The sequence below is a fragment of the Ichthyophthirius multifiliis genome, assembly GCF_000220395.1.
Source record: "Ichthyophthirius multifiliis unplaced genomic scaffold scaff_1120509249647, whole genome shotgun sequence".
Taxonomy (NCBI): domain Eukaryota; phylum Ciliophora; class Oligohymenophorea; order Hymenostomatida; genus Ichthyophthirius; species Ichthyophthirius multifiliis.
The window spans coordinates 6430-23601 of NW_004087499.1; the positions used below are offsets into that span (position 1 = coordinate 6430).

Sequence of the window (17172 nt, forward strand, 5' to 3'; positions counted from 1 at the left end):
AAAAGTAATAATATATAAAAAAAAAGTTTAAAAACAAGAAATTGACCACTAAAAATTTATCAACTTATTACAAAGGCTTTTTTAAAAAAATCACCATAAAAATATATACCAATATAATTACTTAGGTATTACATGCAATTGCATTTATATATAGTTTAATTCGATAAATATCCAGCCGAAAAACTATTAAAAAATATTCCACTATTATAATGTAAGCAATTACTAGAAATAGCTATCTATTTAATTTATAATGAGTTAAAAAAAAAATCAGAATATTTAAAAAAATACTATCACTATTATATAAAACATATTATCTAGAAGAAGTAAATCAAAATTGACCATCTGGGCACAATATAATAAAATAAATAAATAAAAATATATATAATAGTACAGTATGTTATATCCTTTATCTAAATAAATTTAACTAATTTTCAATGAGACTTTTTTAAAGGGTTTATTGAGGAAAAAGAGGGGGAATTTTTTTATAAAGATAGAAAATAATATTAAATATATTGGATTAATAATGAAATGCATTAATATAGTATAATTATTAATGGTGTAAAAATTTCTTATATTGAGACTTCCTTTCTTTTAGTTATTTACATATTTACATGCTTTATCTTTTTAAATTAATAAAACTAAAAAAATAATCCAAATTTATAAAATTTTTAAAGAATTACTAAAAAGTTATATATATTAACACTATTATAATAAGTTTGATAAAAATAATTAACAATATTAATTAAAATATGTATTTAATTTTCTATGGTGTAAATAAATGAAAATAAAATATTCAATATAATATATCTATAATGAAAATTACAAAAAAATAATTAATATTTTAAATTTTTTAAGAAAAAAAAAAAAAAATTATATATATTTAAATATAATAAATTAAATAATCTACAAAAAAACATTAGATTTCATATTTTTAATTTTAAAAATTTTACTATATGAAAGCTTTGGTAATATATATATATATATATATTTATTAAATCTAATTTATTTATTATAAATAATTATTTTTATATATTTATATATATTCACATTTTTTTAATATAATAATTTTATTAAGTTAATCAAAATACAAATAAATTTATATTTAAAAAAAATAAATCCTAATAACATGGCATTAACATAAGAAGAAATGTACGAAGATTTAAAATGTATTTTTAAAGAGGGTTGGTTAAAAAAATAATCCAAATTTTTTAAATTTTGGAGGAGGTGATAATATTTTTTGTTTTATATAAAATAGATAAATATATATTTAATTTTTTTAAAAGACGGTGGTTTGTATTAACTTAAACTAAATTATATACGTTTAAAAATTGCCGAAAATATAAAAATCCAACTGAATAAATTAGTTTAATAAATATTGAAAGTATAAGTTCTGCAAAAGATGAAACAAATAAACTTTATTCTATTGTATTATTAATTTAACTTTTTTTTTAAAAAAATATTTTTATTTTTTATTTTTTTGTAGAAAATTAAAATTAATGGTGGAATAGAATATTATATAGAAGCAGAAACAAATAAAGAATAAGAATTATGGGTTTAATTGATTGGTATTTAATTATTATTATATTATTATTATTTAAATTATATTAAGGTAACTAAATCATTGCATAATAAAAAAAATGAATTTTGTATATATTATTAAGAAAAATATGCATATATGTTAAAAATGTTTAAAAATTTGTATAATTTTTAATAAAATCTTAATTAAAAACATAATATCGAGTTAAAATATTTATATATCAATAGATTTTTTTTTAAATAATTTTTATTAAATTTCAAACTTTTAAAATTTGCGATTTTTTGAAATTTTTTACTTTTTTTTCAAAATGAAAAAACCTTAAATATATTTTTTTAAAAAAATAATGTTATACTAATATATTTTAAAATATGTTTTTGCCATAAATATGTATGATTTATTAATAGTTTAATTATAGTATTTTTGCTTATATTATATTCATTAATTTTTTATTTTATTGGATATTAAAATAGATTAAATTTTTAGCTAATTAAATTTTTTATATTTTATCTTATATAAATAAAAATTGTAATTATAAATGCATTTAATATAAAATATTATATTAAATAATGTTAGTAATTTATATCTGATATGTAAAAAACATATATATTTCCTATAAAATAATTATAAAGTATCTTATATAATTATATTAATTTAAAAATATAAATGAATTATTATTAATAAAAATTAAAAAAAATCGCCTAACAATTATAATAAAATATTATAAAAATCAATTAAAAAAATAACAATACACAAAATATAGTTAAAAACACAAAACTAATATATGGGAATATGCAATTCATATTTTTAAGAAAATCAAGAAATAAATCCATATAATATTCCAATGGAAACTCAACCAATATTATTAGAAACCAATAATTTATCCTATTAAAAATTAATCAAAATATAAGCCTATATACGTGGTCATTAATAAAGAAAATACATTGAAGAAGTAAAAAAAAAAGAACAATTAGACGCACCTCATACTCAAATAGCAATTGTATATAATGGAGTAATTAAAAGTAATAAATATTAAGTATAAAAAATTCTATAAGAAATCCCAAAATTTAATTGGCCATAAAGACCTGAATTTAAGGAATTAACAAAACTAGGTCCCTATAAAATTTTAAAAACAGGTTCTATATATAAAGGTTAGTGGAAAAATGGGAAAAGAAACGGTAGAGGTATTTAATGTTGGCCAGATGGATCTATTTATTAAGGAGATTGGGAAAATGACATGGCTAATGGAAACGGAAGATTAATTCATTCTGATGGGGATTATTATTAAGGTTAATGGCTTAATGATAGGGCTAGTGGAAAAGGTTTTTTGTTTATTCTGTATTTATAGGTTTTTATATATTTTTAAAAGGCGTTTTTATTCACATTGATGGATAAAAATATGAAGGAGATTGGAATAACGATGAATAACATGGTTATGGAATTGAAACTTAAGACCTTTTTGTATATGAGGGTTATTTTTAAAATGGATTAAAACATGGGTAGGGTTAATTGTACTGGAAAGAAGATGGAAGTATTTATAAAGGCGAATTTTTTAACGGTTTAATTTAGGGATAAGGGAAAAAAAATTATAAAGAAGGAAAACAATATTAAGGATAATGGAAAAATTGTAAAATGCATGGATATGGAGAAATAATTTATGCAAATGGAAAGTCTTATAAAGGTAACATATATATATATATTATACTTTTTTTATGTAATTTTTTTTTTTTTTTTCTAAAAAACTCAAAAATGGTATATAAGTATTTTTTATTTTTATTGAATTTTTAAAAAACTTATAAAAAAATAATAATTTATATAAATTAGGATATTTTGAAAATGATTAAAAAAGTGGATATGGAGAAATGATTTATCCTGATAAAAAGATATATAAAGGTTATTGGAAAAATAATAAATATGATGGTGAAGGGTAAGTTATTTTGCCAGATGGAAGAATAGGGAAAGCTATATGGTAAAATGGTTAAATAATTAAAAGTTTAGATTGATAATTTTTATACAATTTATTGAAAAAACATTTATTATTTTGTTTATACTAATTTATTTTGTATATATAAATACTTTAAATCTTTATTATTATTATTGAAATTAAATAATATAATAATATTTATTTAAATATATATTTAAATAATATCTATATAATATATAGACTCTTTATATTTAAATGGAGTATTATAATTAATAAATATTTAATTAATATATGAATTAGACAAAAAATAAAAAATCTTATTATTTATTATTAAAAATATTAGTATATTATTACATAAGTATATATTTTTTACTAATTAATATCTTAAATTAAGTAAAATAATTTATTTTTTAGTTTTTATTTAAAAAAAAAACAAAAACAAAAATTATATTAAAAACTAATATTATATATATATATAAATATAATATAATTGAATTTAATTAATATTTTTTTTGTTTAAAGTAAAAAAATGTATTAATAATTCAATGATGAATAACCAAATAAAATTATTGATGCCAAAAACAATAATAAAATTAATTAAACTGATAATATAGAAATAATGAATTTCGAATAATTAGAAAATTCTTAAATATTACAGTCAGATAATATATCTATTAATATTAATAAATTTTAAGATATTTAATAAAAAACAGCTTATTAATTTAGAGCTTTATTTTATAAAAGTGTAGCTTTATAATCAAAATAAATGGGAACAAATATATGTTAAGTATAAAAAAAAAAGAAATAAAATATACATTTATTATTAAACATAAAAATAAGGTTATTACACCTCTAATATGTTTGTTTTTTGTTTATTTAATAAAAAAACTTGCCGAAAGCTAATTTGGAAGTACTTTTACTTTTGATTATCCTTTCTTATTTAATATTCCTAGTTTATATTAAATGTACCCTTATATGAAAAATATAACATGTCTAGAATGGTATGAATATGCATTCGATACAAATTCAACTTAACAAACCAAAGATTTTATAGGATATAATAGCGGGCAAAAAAATGAAATTCCAAAAGGAATGCTTGCTAATATCTAGTAATCAAAAAATGACTGCTAGTTCTAACCCTCTAAAGAAACTCCAAGTTAGAATCGTTCAGTACCTTTTTTTACTTAGCCCGTAAATATTGAATATAAATATTTATATATATATATATATTTTTTATTATTATTTTATTTTTAACAAAAAAAGATTAATTAAACTATTAATGAAGATATTTATAATTCTTTGTTTTATTTAAATAATGTTCCTTATAAAAGAGGATCAGATCTTGAAAGTATTTTTTTTTAATTTAAATATATAAAAATATATATAAATATATATAAATATATATATATATATATTAATATATTTATATATATAACTATATATTAAAAAAAGGTCTTGATATATTACCTGATGGCGCAATATAATTTTCCGAAGCTTCGAAAGATAAACTTAAATATAAAATACAAATTAACGATTTGCGTATACCTGAATACCATCGAAACAATGGTGTTACTAAACTAACGTAAAAAATAAAAAATAAATATTTTTTTCAAATATATATAAGTTTTCAAATGCCAGAAATGGACTAAGCAATGAGCGAATTAAAAGTAGCAGAAGGCTAAATATCATTAGTTGATTTAATTAGTAGAGCCTATTATAAACTTTTAATCCTGATGTTTATTTAATTTCTGGAATTCAATATATGCCTTTAGTAGGTGAAGGTAAAGCATTTATAATGAGAATAAATAGTATTACAGGAGCGAGTTTATACCCTTTAGCATTAAGTCTTCTATTACCTATTTTTATGTATATAATTGTATTAGAAAAAGAGGAAAAATTATTAGAAATGATGAAAATGAACGTAATGCAAATGCGTGATTATTGGTTAATGATATTTTTATTTTCCTTATTAATAACAATAATTACATATACACTATTTTATATTTTTGGATATTACGTTTTAAAGTTATCATTTTTTACTATAAACTAATATATATCTACTAGTAATAATGATTAATATATATATATATATATACATATATAAATTTATATATATATAGATAGTATCATTTTTCGGATGGGGATTAAGTTAGATTGGAATTTCATTTTTTTTTAAGTCTTTTTATCAAAAGCGCGTTCTGCAACTATTATAGGTTACTTACTATCTATATGGACTAGTTTAATATCTGTTACAATAAACGCTGCAGTTTATCCAGATCCTTACGAATTACCTTATTTAATGAGATTATATCCTCCTTTAGGGTTTTCTCGATTAATGTATAATTTTTCTTTCGCTTGCTCTAATGGTTAGTGTTTTAGGCATTTCGAGAGTTTAACTGAAGAAATAAAAGATTGTATTTTCTATTTATATATCGGTTTTTTTTTCTTTACTTTCGCAGGGATTTATTTACATGAAGTTTTTCCACAAGAATTCGGGATAACTTAACATTGGCTTTTTTGCTTAAAAAAATTTAAGAGGAAAAGAAACCAAATTTTAGAATAAAAAGAAAGCAATTAAAATATCTTGGAAGTGGAATTATAAGAAGACTAAGATTCGAAAAAAGAGAGAATGTTTGTACAAAGCATTCATTTTGAAGATTTAAAAAAATACCCTTTAGTAATAAAAGACTTGAGAAAAGTATATAAGCCAGTAGGTGGTAGACCAGAGCATGTGGCAGTCAAAAATCTTTCTTTTTGTATCAAATAAGGGGAAATTTTTGGACTTTTGGGACCTAATGGGGCCGGAAAAACTACTCTTATATCCATGATTACAGGTATTTATCCACCTTCGAAGGGTAATGCTTGGGTTGCAGGGTACGATATTATTAATAATATGGAATATGTGCATTTAAATATTGGAGTTTGTCCTTAATTTGATCTTTTGTGGCCTGATTTAACTGTTGAGGAACATTTGTTATTTTATGCAAGATTAAAAGGAATCAAACCGTCTCAGGAAAAAGAAAAAGTACAGAAAGCAATGAAAGAAGTGCTTTTAAGTGAAAGAGCAAACTTTAAAATTAGCGAACTTTCTGGAGGTATGAAAAGAAGACTTTCAGTTTCGATTTCTTTAGTAGGAGATCCGAAAATCATTTTCTTAGATGAACCTTCAACTGGTTTAGATCCAGAAAATAGAAGATAATTATGGGAAATATTGGCTTAATGCAAAGGGAAAAGAGCGATGGTTTTAACAACTCATTCTGTATATTTATTTATATATATAAATATTTAAAATGTTATAATATATATATTTTTTATATATAATTAGATGGAGGAAGCAGATATTCTGTGTAATAGAATCGGAATAATTACAAATGGAAGTTTAAGATGTATAGGATAATCAGTTAGTTTGAAAAATCTGTATGGCGGAGGGTATCATTTATATATTAATTGTCATAAGGAAAAATATTTGGAGAATTATTTAAATGATGAAGAGAAGAAGCAAATTAATTAGTATATAAATTATAAGATAAATAAATATAAATATACAATATATATATATATATATATATATATATATTTATTTATTAATAATATTTTTAAAATAGAGATGTTTAAAGATAAAAATTACTTGAATTTATTTAAGTTTTATTACCAAGATCTAAAAAAGTATCAGAATTTAATACTAATTTTGTTTTCTAAGTTCCTTAGGATGGTCTTAAAATTTCTTAAATATTTGAAGAATTATAAAAAAAAAAGGAAGAATTAAGAATATCAGGCATATATTTTTTTTTTTATATATATTTTTAATAATATAATTTAGATTGGGGAATTTCATAGTCTAGTTTAGAAGATGTTTTTATGTAAATTGTAGAAACTACATAATGAACAATAAATTATGTTATAGAAAATTATAATTAAATAATATAAAAAGAATAGATATTTTTTTTATAATTAAAAATACTTATTATAAAAATAAATAAATAATATATAAAAACCCATAATAATTAAAAATAAATTAAATATAATTAAAAAAAAAAAAAATATAAATAAAACTAATTAAATAGTAACAAAAAAAAAGTTGTCAAAAAAATAATATTTTTTCTTGAAAGAGAGAAAATAAGCATTATTCTATTTTACATATAGTTTAAAGCAAATGACAGCTTTAAAAAAATATATTTGTCTTTAATGAGGAGATGTTAAAAATAAAGTCTAAATTCACCTCTACAGATACGGGACAAACATTTTATAAAATATATATATAATTATTTTAAAAAAACATTTTAAAAATAAATATAAAATAAATTATTAATATAAAAAATTATATAACAAAAAATTATAATATATAAAATTAATTATATATTATATATTTTTATTTTTTAAAATATTAATATATTTATATTAATTAATTTATATATATTTTTCTCTTTAAATTTAATATATTTAAATATTAAATGTATAATATATTTATTCAATATTTTAATTTTTTTATATTTCTTATTTTGATTTTCTTATATATATTACAAATTTATTATATAGATATCAAAAAGAGAAGCTATAAAGTTAAAATTTATAAAATTTTATTTTAGTTATTGATAAATTTTGAAAATATTATTTTTTTAATAATATTTTATTTTTTGTATAAAATATAAAATCTTAAGTTTTAAATATTATAGTATTGAAAAAAATAAAATTTTAATTAAAAAAAGATAATATTATATTATTTAAATAATATATATAAACCTTTAATAATTAGACATAATTATTTAATTTATAAAGATTTCTATATAAAAATAAAAAAAATACAAACATAATTTAATTATTAAATCAAAATTTAAGAAAAGCATTAAAAAAAAAGTAACTATTTTTTTATATAATATAAAAAAAAAAAATTATATTTTTTATTAAAAAAATAAATAAAATTTGATAATTAATATTTTTTATTTAATAAAAAATACATATAATAAACTAATATAATATGACAGAAATTATTAAAGAATCGTTTTATCAAGATAAGTTATATCAGCTTTCAGTTACTAGCTGGGGAGAAGAAGAATAAAAATAAAGACTAAATCGAAGATTAAATGAATTAAGCAAAAACAATATGACATAAGAAACAATAAAAAACTCGTTAAAAAATTTAGGTAAAACATCTTAAGGATCGAGCTATGCATTTTTATCATTTATAGCAATTTAAAAAGATTTATATAGTATAATAGTAATATTTAAATTTATATGTTATATATATATATATATTTATTAAAATATATATTTATTTATTTTTATATTTAATATATTTATATTTAATATACCAATAGGGAATTGAAAATTATAAGCATTTATAATATATTGATGTTTCTCATAATAATTTAATTACTTTAAAACCTTTAAATTCTTTAAAATATATTACTCATTTAAATGTTTCTCATAATAATTTAAATAAATTATTAGATTTTAAGTATTTCTCATTAAAACAAAACTATATATATATATATATATATATTTTATATATATATATATATATATATATATATATAAATATATATATATATTTATATAAAATACATATATTTATTTAGGGAAATACCTTATAATTTAGAAGAAGTAATATCAAGCCATAACTAAATATAAGTAATTCCTGACTTATCAGCTCATAAATATTTAAAAAAATTAGATTTATCACATAATAAAATAACATAAATTTAAGGACTTAGTAAAAATGATAATCTTTCAGTTTTAAAACTAGCTTTTAATAATATAGAAACAATAGAAAATTTAGATGATTTAAATATATTAGAATTAGATTTAATGGGAAATTAAATATAGTTAATTTAAGGTTTAAAATAATTAATATACTTGAGAAAATTAAATCTTTCATGCAATAAAATAGTTTCGTATAAGATATATATATATATATATATATATATATATTTATATTTATATATATATATATATATATAAAAGATTAAAAGGTTTAATTTATTTAATATAATTAAGAGAATTAAAATTATCAGATAATTAAATTTATAGAATCAAAGAACTTCATAATTTATAAAATTTAGTATTTTTAACTGATTTAGATCTTTGTTTTAATTTAATTCAAAATAAAAGATTTTATAGATATTAAGTATTTTATTATTATTCAAAAAAATTAAATTATATCTATATTAATAAAATAAAAAGGTTTTATAAAGACTTCCTGGTTTAAGAGTTTTAGATGGAGTAATATGTTCATGTGAAGAATTTGTGAAAGCCGAAAATTTATATGGAAATGATTTAGAAGATCGAAAAAGAATATTTTGTGAAATTTTACCTGAAGAAGAATTTATTGATAGAAGAGTTAATATTTGTGAACTTATAGAACCTGAAACTGATAGTGATAATGATTTATAAATACAAATTGTTGATTAATATAATAAAGAAGGCGATATAATACATTAAGCAACTGCTAAAACTTTATCATCTATGTAAAGAACAGGTGAAGTTGCTATTGAAAATGATACTAAAAGACAATCATAAAATTTTGAATAAACAAATAACTTTAATAATAATTAAACTATTTATGAAAGAAAAAGTAAAAGTGTATTTGAATAATACGAAAATTTAAAAATTAATAGTAGGTCAGGTAGTTTAACTAAAAATTAAATGTCTTTAAAATAAAGCAATTGACTTATGTTTATTTAATAAATGTATGATTTTTTTATATATAATTATATTTTGATATTATAAAATAAAAAAAATGAAAATTTATTATATTTATAAAATTATTATACTTTAATTATATTTAAGTATAAATATAAATATAAAAATAAATATATATATATATATATATATATATATATATATTTATTTATTTGTTTTAATATTTATCTTATTTTTACATATTTTTTTGTTATTACATATTTTTTTTTTCATTATTTATTTATATATTTTTAGACAATTTATTCTAATTCTGGATTATCTTAATAAATTTTCATTTGAAATTTATTATTTGGTACTTAATATTATTTAATAAAACCATCATTATTATTTTTATCAATTTTATTACTATTAAAATCACTTTATGTCACATAATTTGATTATTCATATATAATATCTTAATTTATAATTTATTTATTCCCTTTACAATTTATATTAAATTATATTTCAGTTTATTTATTTTACAATAGAAATTATTAGTTTATTTTTTAAGTTTTTTCTAAAGATTGTTTAATTATTTAAATTGCTTCTTGATTTTATATAGCTTATATTATCATTTTTTTTTCATTTTCCTTTCTTTCTATTTCTTTTTTTTTTTACTATTCTTACTCAAATGTTATTTGTTCATCGTTTTTAAAGTCTATATTAATTTTTAAAAAAGCTAAATTTGTTACTTTTAGTCTTTCGCATATTCTCTTTCCAAATAACGTCATACATTGGCTTAACTAACGGTCCAAAATTCTAAAATCAGGTCTTCTTTCTTCATAAACATCACACATTTAGGTAATTATATCAATAAATTCTTTCTTATAAATACCATTTAGAGACTTTAATTTTTAGTATAGAATTTCTTCATTAAAAATCCCATTATTATATATATCTTGTATATTTTTACCCAAAGCCAATTATAGGATAATCATACCTAAAGTAAAAACATCACTTTTATAACTATTATGTACTGGCTTTTATACTTTTTACTATAACTATTAAAAAAGAACCGGAGATAAATAAAAACAGTTATTTTTATGACCTAGAAGTAGATTCGAATAATTAGATTATAAATCAAAAAGTTAAGGATCACTTAGTTTATAAAGTTTTATATTTTTATGATTATATGTTATAAATATAGTTTATAAATTTAAAGCTTGGTGCTCTATTTCTCTTTCTTGTAAATATTCTAAGGCGCTTACTAATGAATCTAAAATAAACCATAATTATTCTTCTGTATATGTTTTATATAAAATTAATTATTCTTCTAAGTTATTTTATATGGAATCAAATAATAAACATATTTGATAAAATGTAGAACAAAAAGTCTCTATTTTATTACCTGAAACACCTTTTTTTTATTATTATTAAAGATTATATTATAATAATTATTAATTTTTTTCGTTTTTTTTTTTTTCTATAAATTTAATAGGATTATTTTAATATTTTTTATATAACATTTACCATGTAATTATATTAAATTTAAATGCTGTATATCTGTATAACGGGCTTACCAATATCCTTTTTATATTTCATATTTTTCATCTAAATTTAATATGATTTCTTTTAGATATAATGTAAATATTTTATTATATTTGCATGTTAATATTTAAACTGTTTGATAAAAATTAGATTTATAATTGGAATTTGAAACATAAAATTTTTAGAGTATTTTATCATAAATTTCTTAATAATCTATTGTTTGATTTCTAAATTTTTGATCATCTTAATTTTCTATTTCTTAGTCATTTAATATAGAAGTAATTTGACCCATTTTATTTTATTTTAAAATAAATATTTATTTTAAAAAGATTATGTATGGTTATTATAAAAATATATATAAATATATATATAAATATAAATAAATATATATATATATATATATATATATTATATATATATAAATATATATATATATATATTTATATTTATTTTACATATTCTTGTATATATTATTTTTTTTTAAAAAAAAAATTAATATATTCAATTTCTTAATAAATTAATTAATTTTTCTTTTTAATATTTTTTTTTATTATTATAATTTTTTTAAAAAAAATTTTATCTTATTTTTATTTTAATATATGTTTAATTTTTATTTTTTTTATTTTATTATATACTGTTTTTCAGACTATTATTTAATATTATTGCTTATTACAAATTTCAAAATATTTAACAATATTTTGTTTTTTAAAAATTAAAATTTCAAAAATAATTTAATTTAAATCAAATAATTAGATAAAATATTAATATGTAAGAACAAAGCCTTAGTAATTAGAATTAGATTACATCTCGTATTGACTATTTAAAATGGGTTAATTAGATCTTAAAGGTTTTTCATATTTTAAAAAATGATAAAATAAACTAAAATCAATATTATTTATTGAAAAAAAGACTAATATAAAAAAAATCGAATAATTAGGAACAGGATCCATATATTGTTAATTATTAGATTATTTTCATCCTTGTTCGGTATAAAGTAAAAAACTATAAATATATAGTTTTTTCTAATATATATAATTATTTAACATTGTTTTTTTTTCTATTAATTTATTTTTTAAAAACTTCAATTAAAAAAATAATAATACTAAAATCCGCATTTACTACGATTTTTTTATTTTTTATTATTTTTTATACGGGTTTTATTTTATTTTTTTAAAAAAATACAGAAAAAATAATGTTAAAAAGTATTATATATAAATTTGAAATAAAAAAGTGCGAAAAGTAAATTGGAAAGCAAAATCAGATTATGAATATGTCCAAAATTTTAAAATCTTATAATAGGGATTTGACAAAGTAAAAATAAATAAGCCAATAGATGTTGCTAAATTAATAAAATGTAAATATTAAGATAATTTGGAATTTTTATAATGGATGAAAAAATATAATGACGAACATAATAAGTAAAATAATAGTTATGATGCTATAGCGAGAAGAAATTAAAGCGAAAATAAAAAAAAAATCATTAATAAAAATCTTAATAGAGTCTTAATACTTTAAATATATAAAATTAACATTAATAATAATAATTATAACCTTTATATTAAAGTTCAGTTTCTAATATTTCATATGAAGAAGAAGAAAAATAATAATAATCAAATAATTAATAATAAATATAATAATAAATTATATAATAAAATTAATCTAATTATAAGTTTGAAAGAGATATTTATATAGAAAATTTAAAATGTGAAAATAATCATTATTTGAGATAATTAAAATTAATTGATGAATTAATAGATTTAAATGAGCATTAAAATGTAAGTGAAATTAAAAAATAAATTAAATAAATACTTTATGCAACTCCGAATAATCTTTTACATATTTAGAAGATGGGACTGTAGTTTTGGGAGAATAGACTACAAACTTTTCAGATTAAACAAATATTTTGATTGATAATAGTAGTAGTATTGCTGATTTGAATTTAATTGATGGTAATTTTGTAGAAAATAATAATGTTAATAAGGGTCTAGTGTTTGAAAACTGTGCTGAAGATTCAGGATATACAAAACAGTTTTCGGATGTTAAAGATTAATAAGGAAATGTTAATTTCTCTATTTTAAGGAAAAATAATTAAGAAGGTGAAAGTATACTAAAATAATTAAATAATATTAATTTTGACTAAAACTTGTTAAATAACTGATATAAATATATAAATAAATCTTTATTTGTATATTATTAAAATTATAATATTAATAATTAATAAAGGAAAAACTATATATCATATATAGAAAAAAAATTTTTGTTCTAAAAATTAAATATAAATAATTATACTATTATTTTTACTTATTTAATTATTTTATCATTGATATATATATTTATCACTTTTAAGACATAATATATAAAAGATAATATTACATAAAAAAATAAAAAAAAAATATAATTAATAAAAAATATAAGTATTTATATTAATTTAAATTATATTTCTAATATTTATTTATATTATATAATATATATTTTAAATAATTTTTTTTTTTATATATATAACATTTATTTAATTATATTTATTATTCTTTATTAATTTATTTAATTTAAAATATTTGGAATCTAAATATTAATTATTAATGACATAAATATATTAATATTATTTTTTATATTTATTTTAAATTTTTTGTTATCATTTTTCTATTAAAATAATTTAAATTTATTATATATATGTTTTAAAATATATATATTATTTAACTCGTTTACATTTAAATTTATTATATATATGTTTTAAAATATATATATTATTTAACTCGTTTACATAAAAAAAAAAATCAATTTATTTTATTTTCATCACTCAATATTTATTCTGTGTCATCATCTGAAAATTAAAGCTTTTATTCCTATTAATCTTCTACAGAAATACTATTTTTTTCATTTTTTATTTATTCCCAAAGGAAAATCTAAGAATTTAATTCTTAGTAAATATCCTTAGTTAATTATATAGGAGAAGGCACTATATATATTTTTTCATCAATTATTTATTTAAGATAATCTTAAACCCACTAAAATTTCATAGAAAATTCATTTATAAGTATTTATTTAAATTCATTATTTTTATTCGAATACTCTCCTATCCATTTTAAGAAATTTAAAACTATAAAATCATCAGAACGACATAAATTGTTCATTTTTTAAATGACATTATTAAATTTTTTGTACGTAAAAACTCCTATACCCTTTCTTCCTATATATCATCATTTAAATCAAATATTGCTTCTAAGAATTTCAATATATATTCAAGCTTATTTAATATTATAAAAAATATAAATTGGCATATACATATAACTTTTTAAAAATACATTATATGTATCCATTCTAAATGAACAAATAAGTCTTTTTAATTCTTATACTAAATACATTGATTCCTCATAATTTCCCCAAACCAAATGTTAGGCTAATATAATAGGGTCTGTCGAATGAAAAGCGATTTTGAAAAATACATTTTCAAAATAATACAAAAACATAGTTTAGATTTCATAATTTAAATTTAAGATTCTTTCGTTTTGTTATTTTATATATACAGGAGAAGGTTTTTTAAATAATTTTATTCCTATAGTTTATGACCTTAATCCTATTTAAGTAATTATATTTGAAATTATTTTTAAGTTGCTAAATATTTAAAAATCTTATACCTTTTAATATATATTGATATAAAAAATATATAATATATTACTTAGGACTAGTTTTATTTTAATACTGAGTTAATAAAAAATCTTAATAGAATTTCTATAAAATTCTATTCATCATTTTGATCAAAGAAATAAATATATTCATTTGAAGATGTTATTAAGTATTCAAGGAGGGACAAATAATTATTACATTTAACAAAGTTATTTTAGAATTAATTATGTAAATCAATATATAGAACAGTTAGAAAATTCGCAAGCGTAGATTTAGGTATATTCTATTATGTATTTGAAAAAAAATTATATATTCATTTAAGTTCTATCTTTCTATTTAAAATACAGTATTTATACATTGTTAAATGATTTTAGTAAATAAATCTTTTATTTCTTGATTTTATTAATCTATTAGTAGTTATATTATTATTTAAGTGTTTTCTATTAGGTATTGTAAGAACCAAAAGCAAGCTGGGATGTTTATTAAAAACAATTTTAATAATTATTATAAAGATTTTGAAATTAGTTATATGGTTAAATTATTTTCTATTAAATATTTTAAGGCAAATTCTAACATTTATATGTCTTCATTTTATTTATAAAATAATATTGTGTCTTCATCTTTTATTAATTCCTATTTTTTTATTTTTATTGTAAATTCTTTTTTATTAAATACCATATTTTTCAATTCCTCAATGTTTTATGTTTAGTAAAATTTTAATTTTTAAATATCTATAGGTAATATTGATATATATTTAGTGGTTTTATCTTCAGGTTTAAATTAATACATAAATATTATTTATTAAACAAAATTATAGTATTATAAATCGAAGAATACACAAGATTTTAAATAGTCTAGGTTTTCTTTTTATATTTGATCTTTTAATAAAAAATTAATTTCCTAATTTGCTATTTTTTCAAAATTATGTTATTTTTTTATATTTCTCTCATAAAATAAAATATATGCATTTCTACTCTATATTTATATAAATTTAAAGTTAATCGAATTTATATTTTATATATTATTATATTTTAAATACTTTATTTTAATCAAGATCATTCCAAAATAAATCTAAATCATTATTAAAAAAAACATTATTATTATTATTTTTTCCTCCAAAACATTCTTCTTTTAAATTATTTATATTAAAATCATTCACATTTTAATCATTAAATAAATACCATCTTTTGTTAATATTTTTTATATATAAATAAAAAAAAAAATCACTTCTAATTTTCCCTATTTTATATAAAAGAGTAATAATGACCAGATTCTGCAGTTCCACTATGAACTAAAACACCAACAAGTGTATATTAATAATAATCATTACCTTTGTTGATATTTTAAGACCAATCCTTTATATTAAATTCTAAAGGAAATTCAAAGTAATCATTTATTTTCATTCTTTACATTATAGTGTAATTAAACTCAAATCTTTTTAAAGTCAATATAAGGTTATTAGGAAGTTTTTTAAATCTACTTCTTTTTTAAGCCTTAATATTTCGTCCATATTTTTCACAAAAGTATTTATTTTCGCCTTCTAAAATATCACCTTTTATATAAGCATCAAATGCTTCTTGAAGGTTTTTAGAATTATGAATATCAATAGTAATAGTAAGAAATGGTTCAGTAGTTTCTGCATTATAAGGAAATTCATCTTCAAGAGAAATTATTTCATTAGAAAGTTCTCCTCCAATAAATTCTTATAAAATTAATTTATATTAAGTATCTTTTAATTCGGCTTCAATTTAATCTGTTAATAAATTGAAAAATTCATTAACATCTTATTATATCATAGGATTTATAGGTTATCCTTATTAAAAACCTTATTTAAATAAATATAAATAAAAATATGTATATTTTATAAATGTATGTATAATTATATAGATAAAAATGAATATAATTTTATAAATATATAAATATT

At 17.1% G+C, this 17172-nt stretch overlaps 3 protein-coding genes across 3 annotated transcripts, besides 30 other annotated features; 2 read left to right on the forward strand and 1 right to left on the reverse strand. All coding sequences in view use genetic code 6, as the record gives it.

Annotated features, from left to right (window-relative positions):
• Nucleotides 1-971: 971 nt before the first annotated feature.
• Nucleotides 972-1030: a microsatellite.
• Nucleotides 1031-2176: 1146 nt separating this feature from the next.
• Nucleotides 2177-2226: a microsatellite.
• Nucleotides 2227-2375: 149 nt separating this feature from the next.
• On the forward strand, nucleotides 2376-7343 carry IMG5_020170 (hypothetical protein; the record flags this gene model as incomplete). The annotated part of the gene is made up of 11 exons (XM_004039475.1): nucleotides 2376-3215; nucleotides 3359-3511; nucleotides 3699-3718; nucleotides 3802-3816; nucleotides 4299-4649; nucleotides 4722-4806; nucleotides 4911-5040; nucleotides 5342-5379; nucleotides 5579-6717; nucleotides 6784-6968; nucleotides 7076-7343. The coding sequence occupies exons 1-11, from the start codon at nucleotides 3167-3169 to the stop codon at nucleotides 7341-7343; spliced, it is 2433 nt and encodes an 810-aa protein (XP_004039523.1). The 5' UTR covers nucleotides 2376-3166.
• Nucleotides 3769-3811: a microsatellite.
• Nucleotides 3893-3927: a microsatellite.
• Nucleotides 4823-4900: a microsatellite.
• Nucleotides 4823-4901: a microsatellite.
• Nucleotides 4826-4901: a microsatellite.
• Nucleotides 5535-5577: a microsatellite.
• Nucleotides 6993-7035: a microsatellite.
• Nucleotides 7344-7457: 114 nt separating the features above from the next.
• Nucleotides 7458-7519: a microsatellite.
• Nucleotides 7459-7521: a microsatellite.
• A 218-nt stretch (nucleotides 7522-7739) lies between these two features.
• Nucleotides 7740-7811: a microsatellite.
• Nucleotides 7748-7809: a microsatellite.
• Nucleotides 7788-7922: a microsatellite.
• Nucleotides 7806-7877: a microsatellite.
• Nucleotides 7806-7901: a microsatellite.
• Nucleotides 7842-7876: a microsatellite.
• Nucleotides 7923-8055: 133 nt separating the features above from the next.
• Nucleotides 8056-8100: a microsatellite.
• A 333-nt stretch (nucleotides 8101-8433) lies between these two features.
• On the forward strand, nucleotides 8434-10124 carry IMG5_020180 (leucine-rich repeats and guanylate kinase domain protein; the record flags this gene model as incomplete). The annotated part of the gene is made up of 5 exons (XM_004039476.1): nucleotides 8434-8673; nucleotides 8774-8913; nucleotides 9035-9349; nucleotides 9420-9582; nucleotides 9639-10124. The coding sequence occupies 5 exons, from the start codon at nucleotides 8434-8436 to the stop codon at nucleotides 10122-10124; spliced, it is 1344 nt and encodes a 447-aa protein (XP_004039524.1).
• Nucleotides 8677-8761: a microsatellite.
• Nucleotides 8936-9014: a microsatellite.
• Nucleotides 9357-9415: a microsatellite.
• A 73-nt stretch (nucleotides 10125-10197) lies between the features above and the next one.
• Nucleotides 10198-10232: a microsatellite.
• A 2-nt stretch (nucleotides 10233-10234) lies between these two features.
• Nucleotides 10235-10301: a microsatellite.
• Nucleotides 10245-10301: a microsatellite.
• A 1-nt stretch (nucleotide 10302) lies between these two features.
• Nucleotides 10303-10364: a microsatellite.
• A 2-nt stretch (nucleotides 10365-10366) lies between these two features.
• On the reverse strand, nucleotides 10367-12081 carry IMG5_020190 (protein kinase domain protein; the record flags this gene model as incomplete). Its single annotated transcript, XM_004039477.1, has 2 exons — nucleotides 10367-11493; nucleotides 11607-12081. The coding sequence occupies 2 exons, from the start codon at nucleotides 12079-12081 to the stop codon at nucleotides 10367-10369; spliced, it is 1602 nt and encodes a 533-aa protein (XP_004039525.1).
• Nucleotides 11976-12070: a microsatellite.
• Nucleotides 12082-12198: 117 nt separating the features above from the next.
• Nucleotides 12199-12264: a microsatellite.
• A 958-nt stretch (nucleotides 12265-13222) lies between these two features.
• Nucleotides 13223-13277: a microsatellite.
• Nucleotides 13278-13992: 715 nt separating this feature from the next.
• Nucleotides 13993-14038: a microsatellite.
• Nucleotides 14039-14275: 237 nt separating this feature from the next.
• Nucleotides 14276-14387: a microsatellite.
• The last annotated feature ends 2785 nt before the right edge of the window (nucleotides 14388-17172 follow it).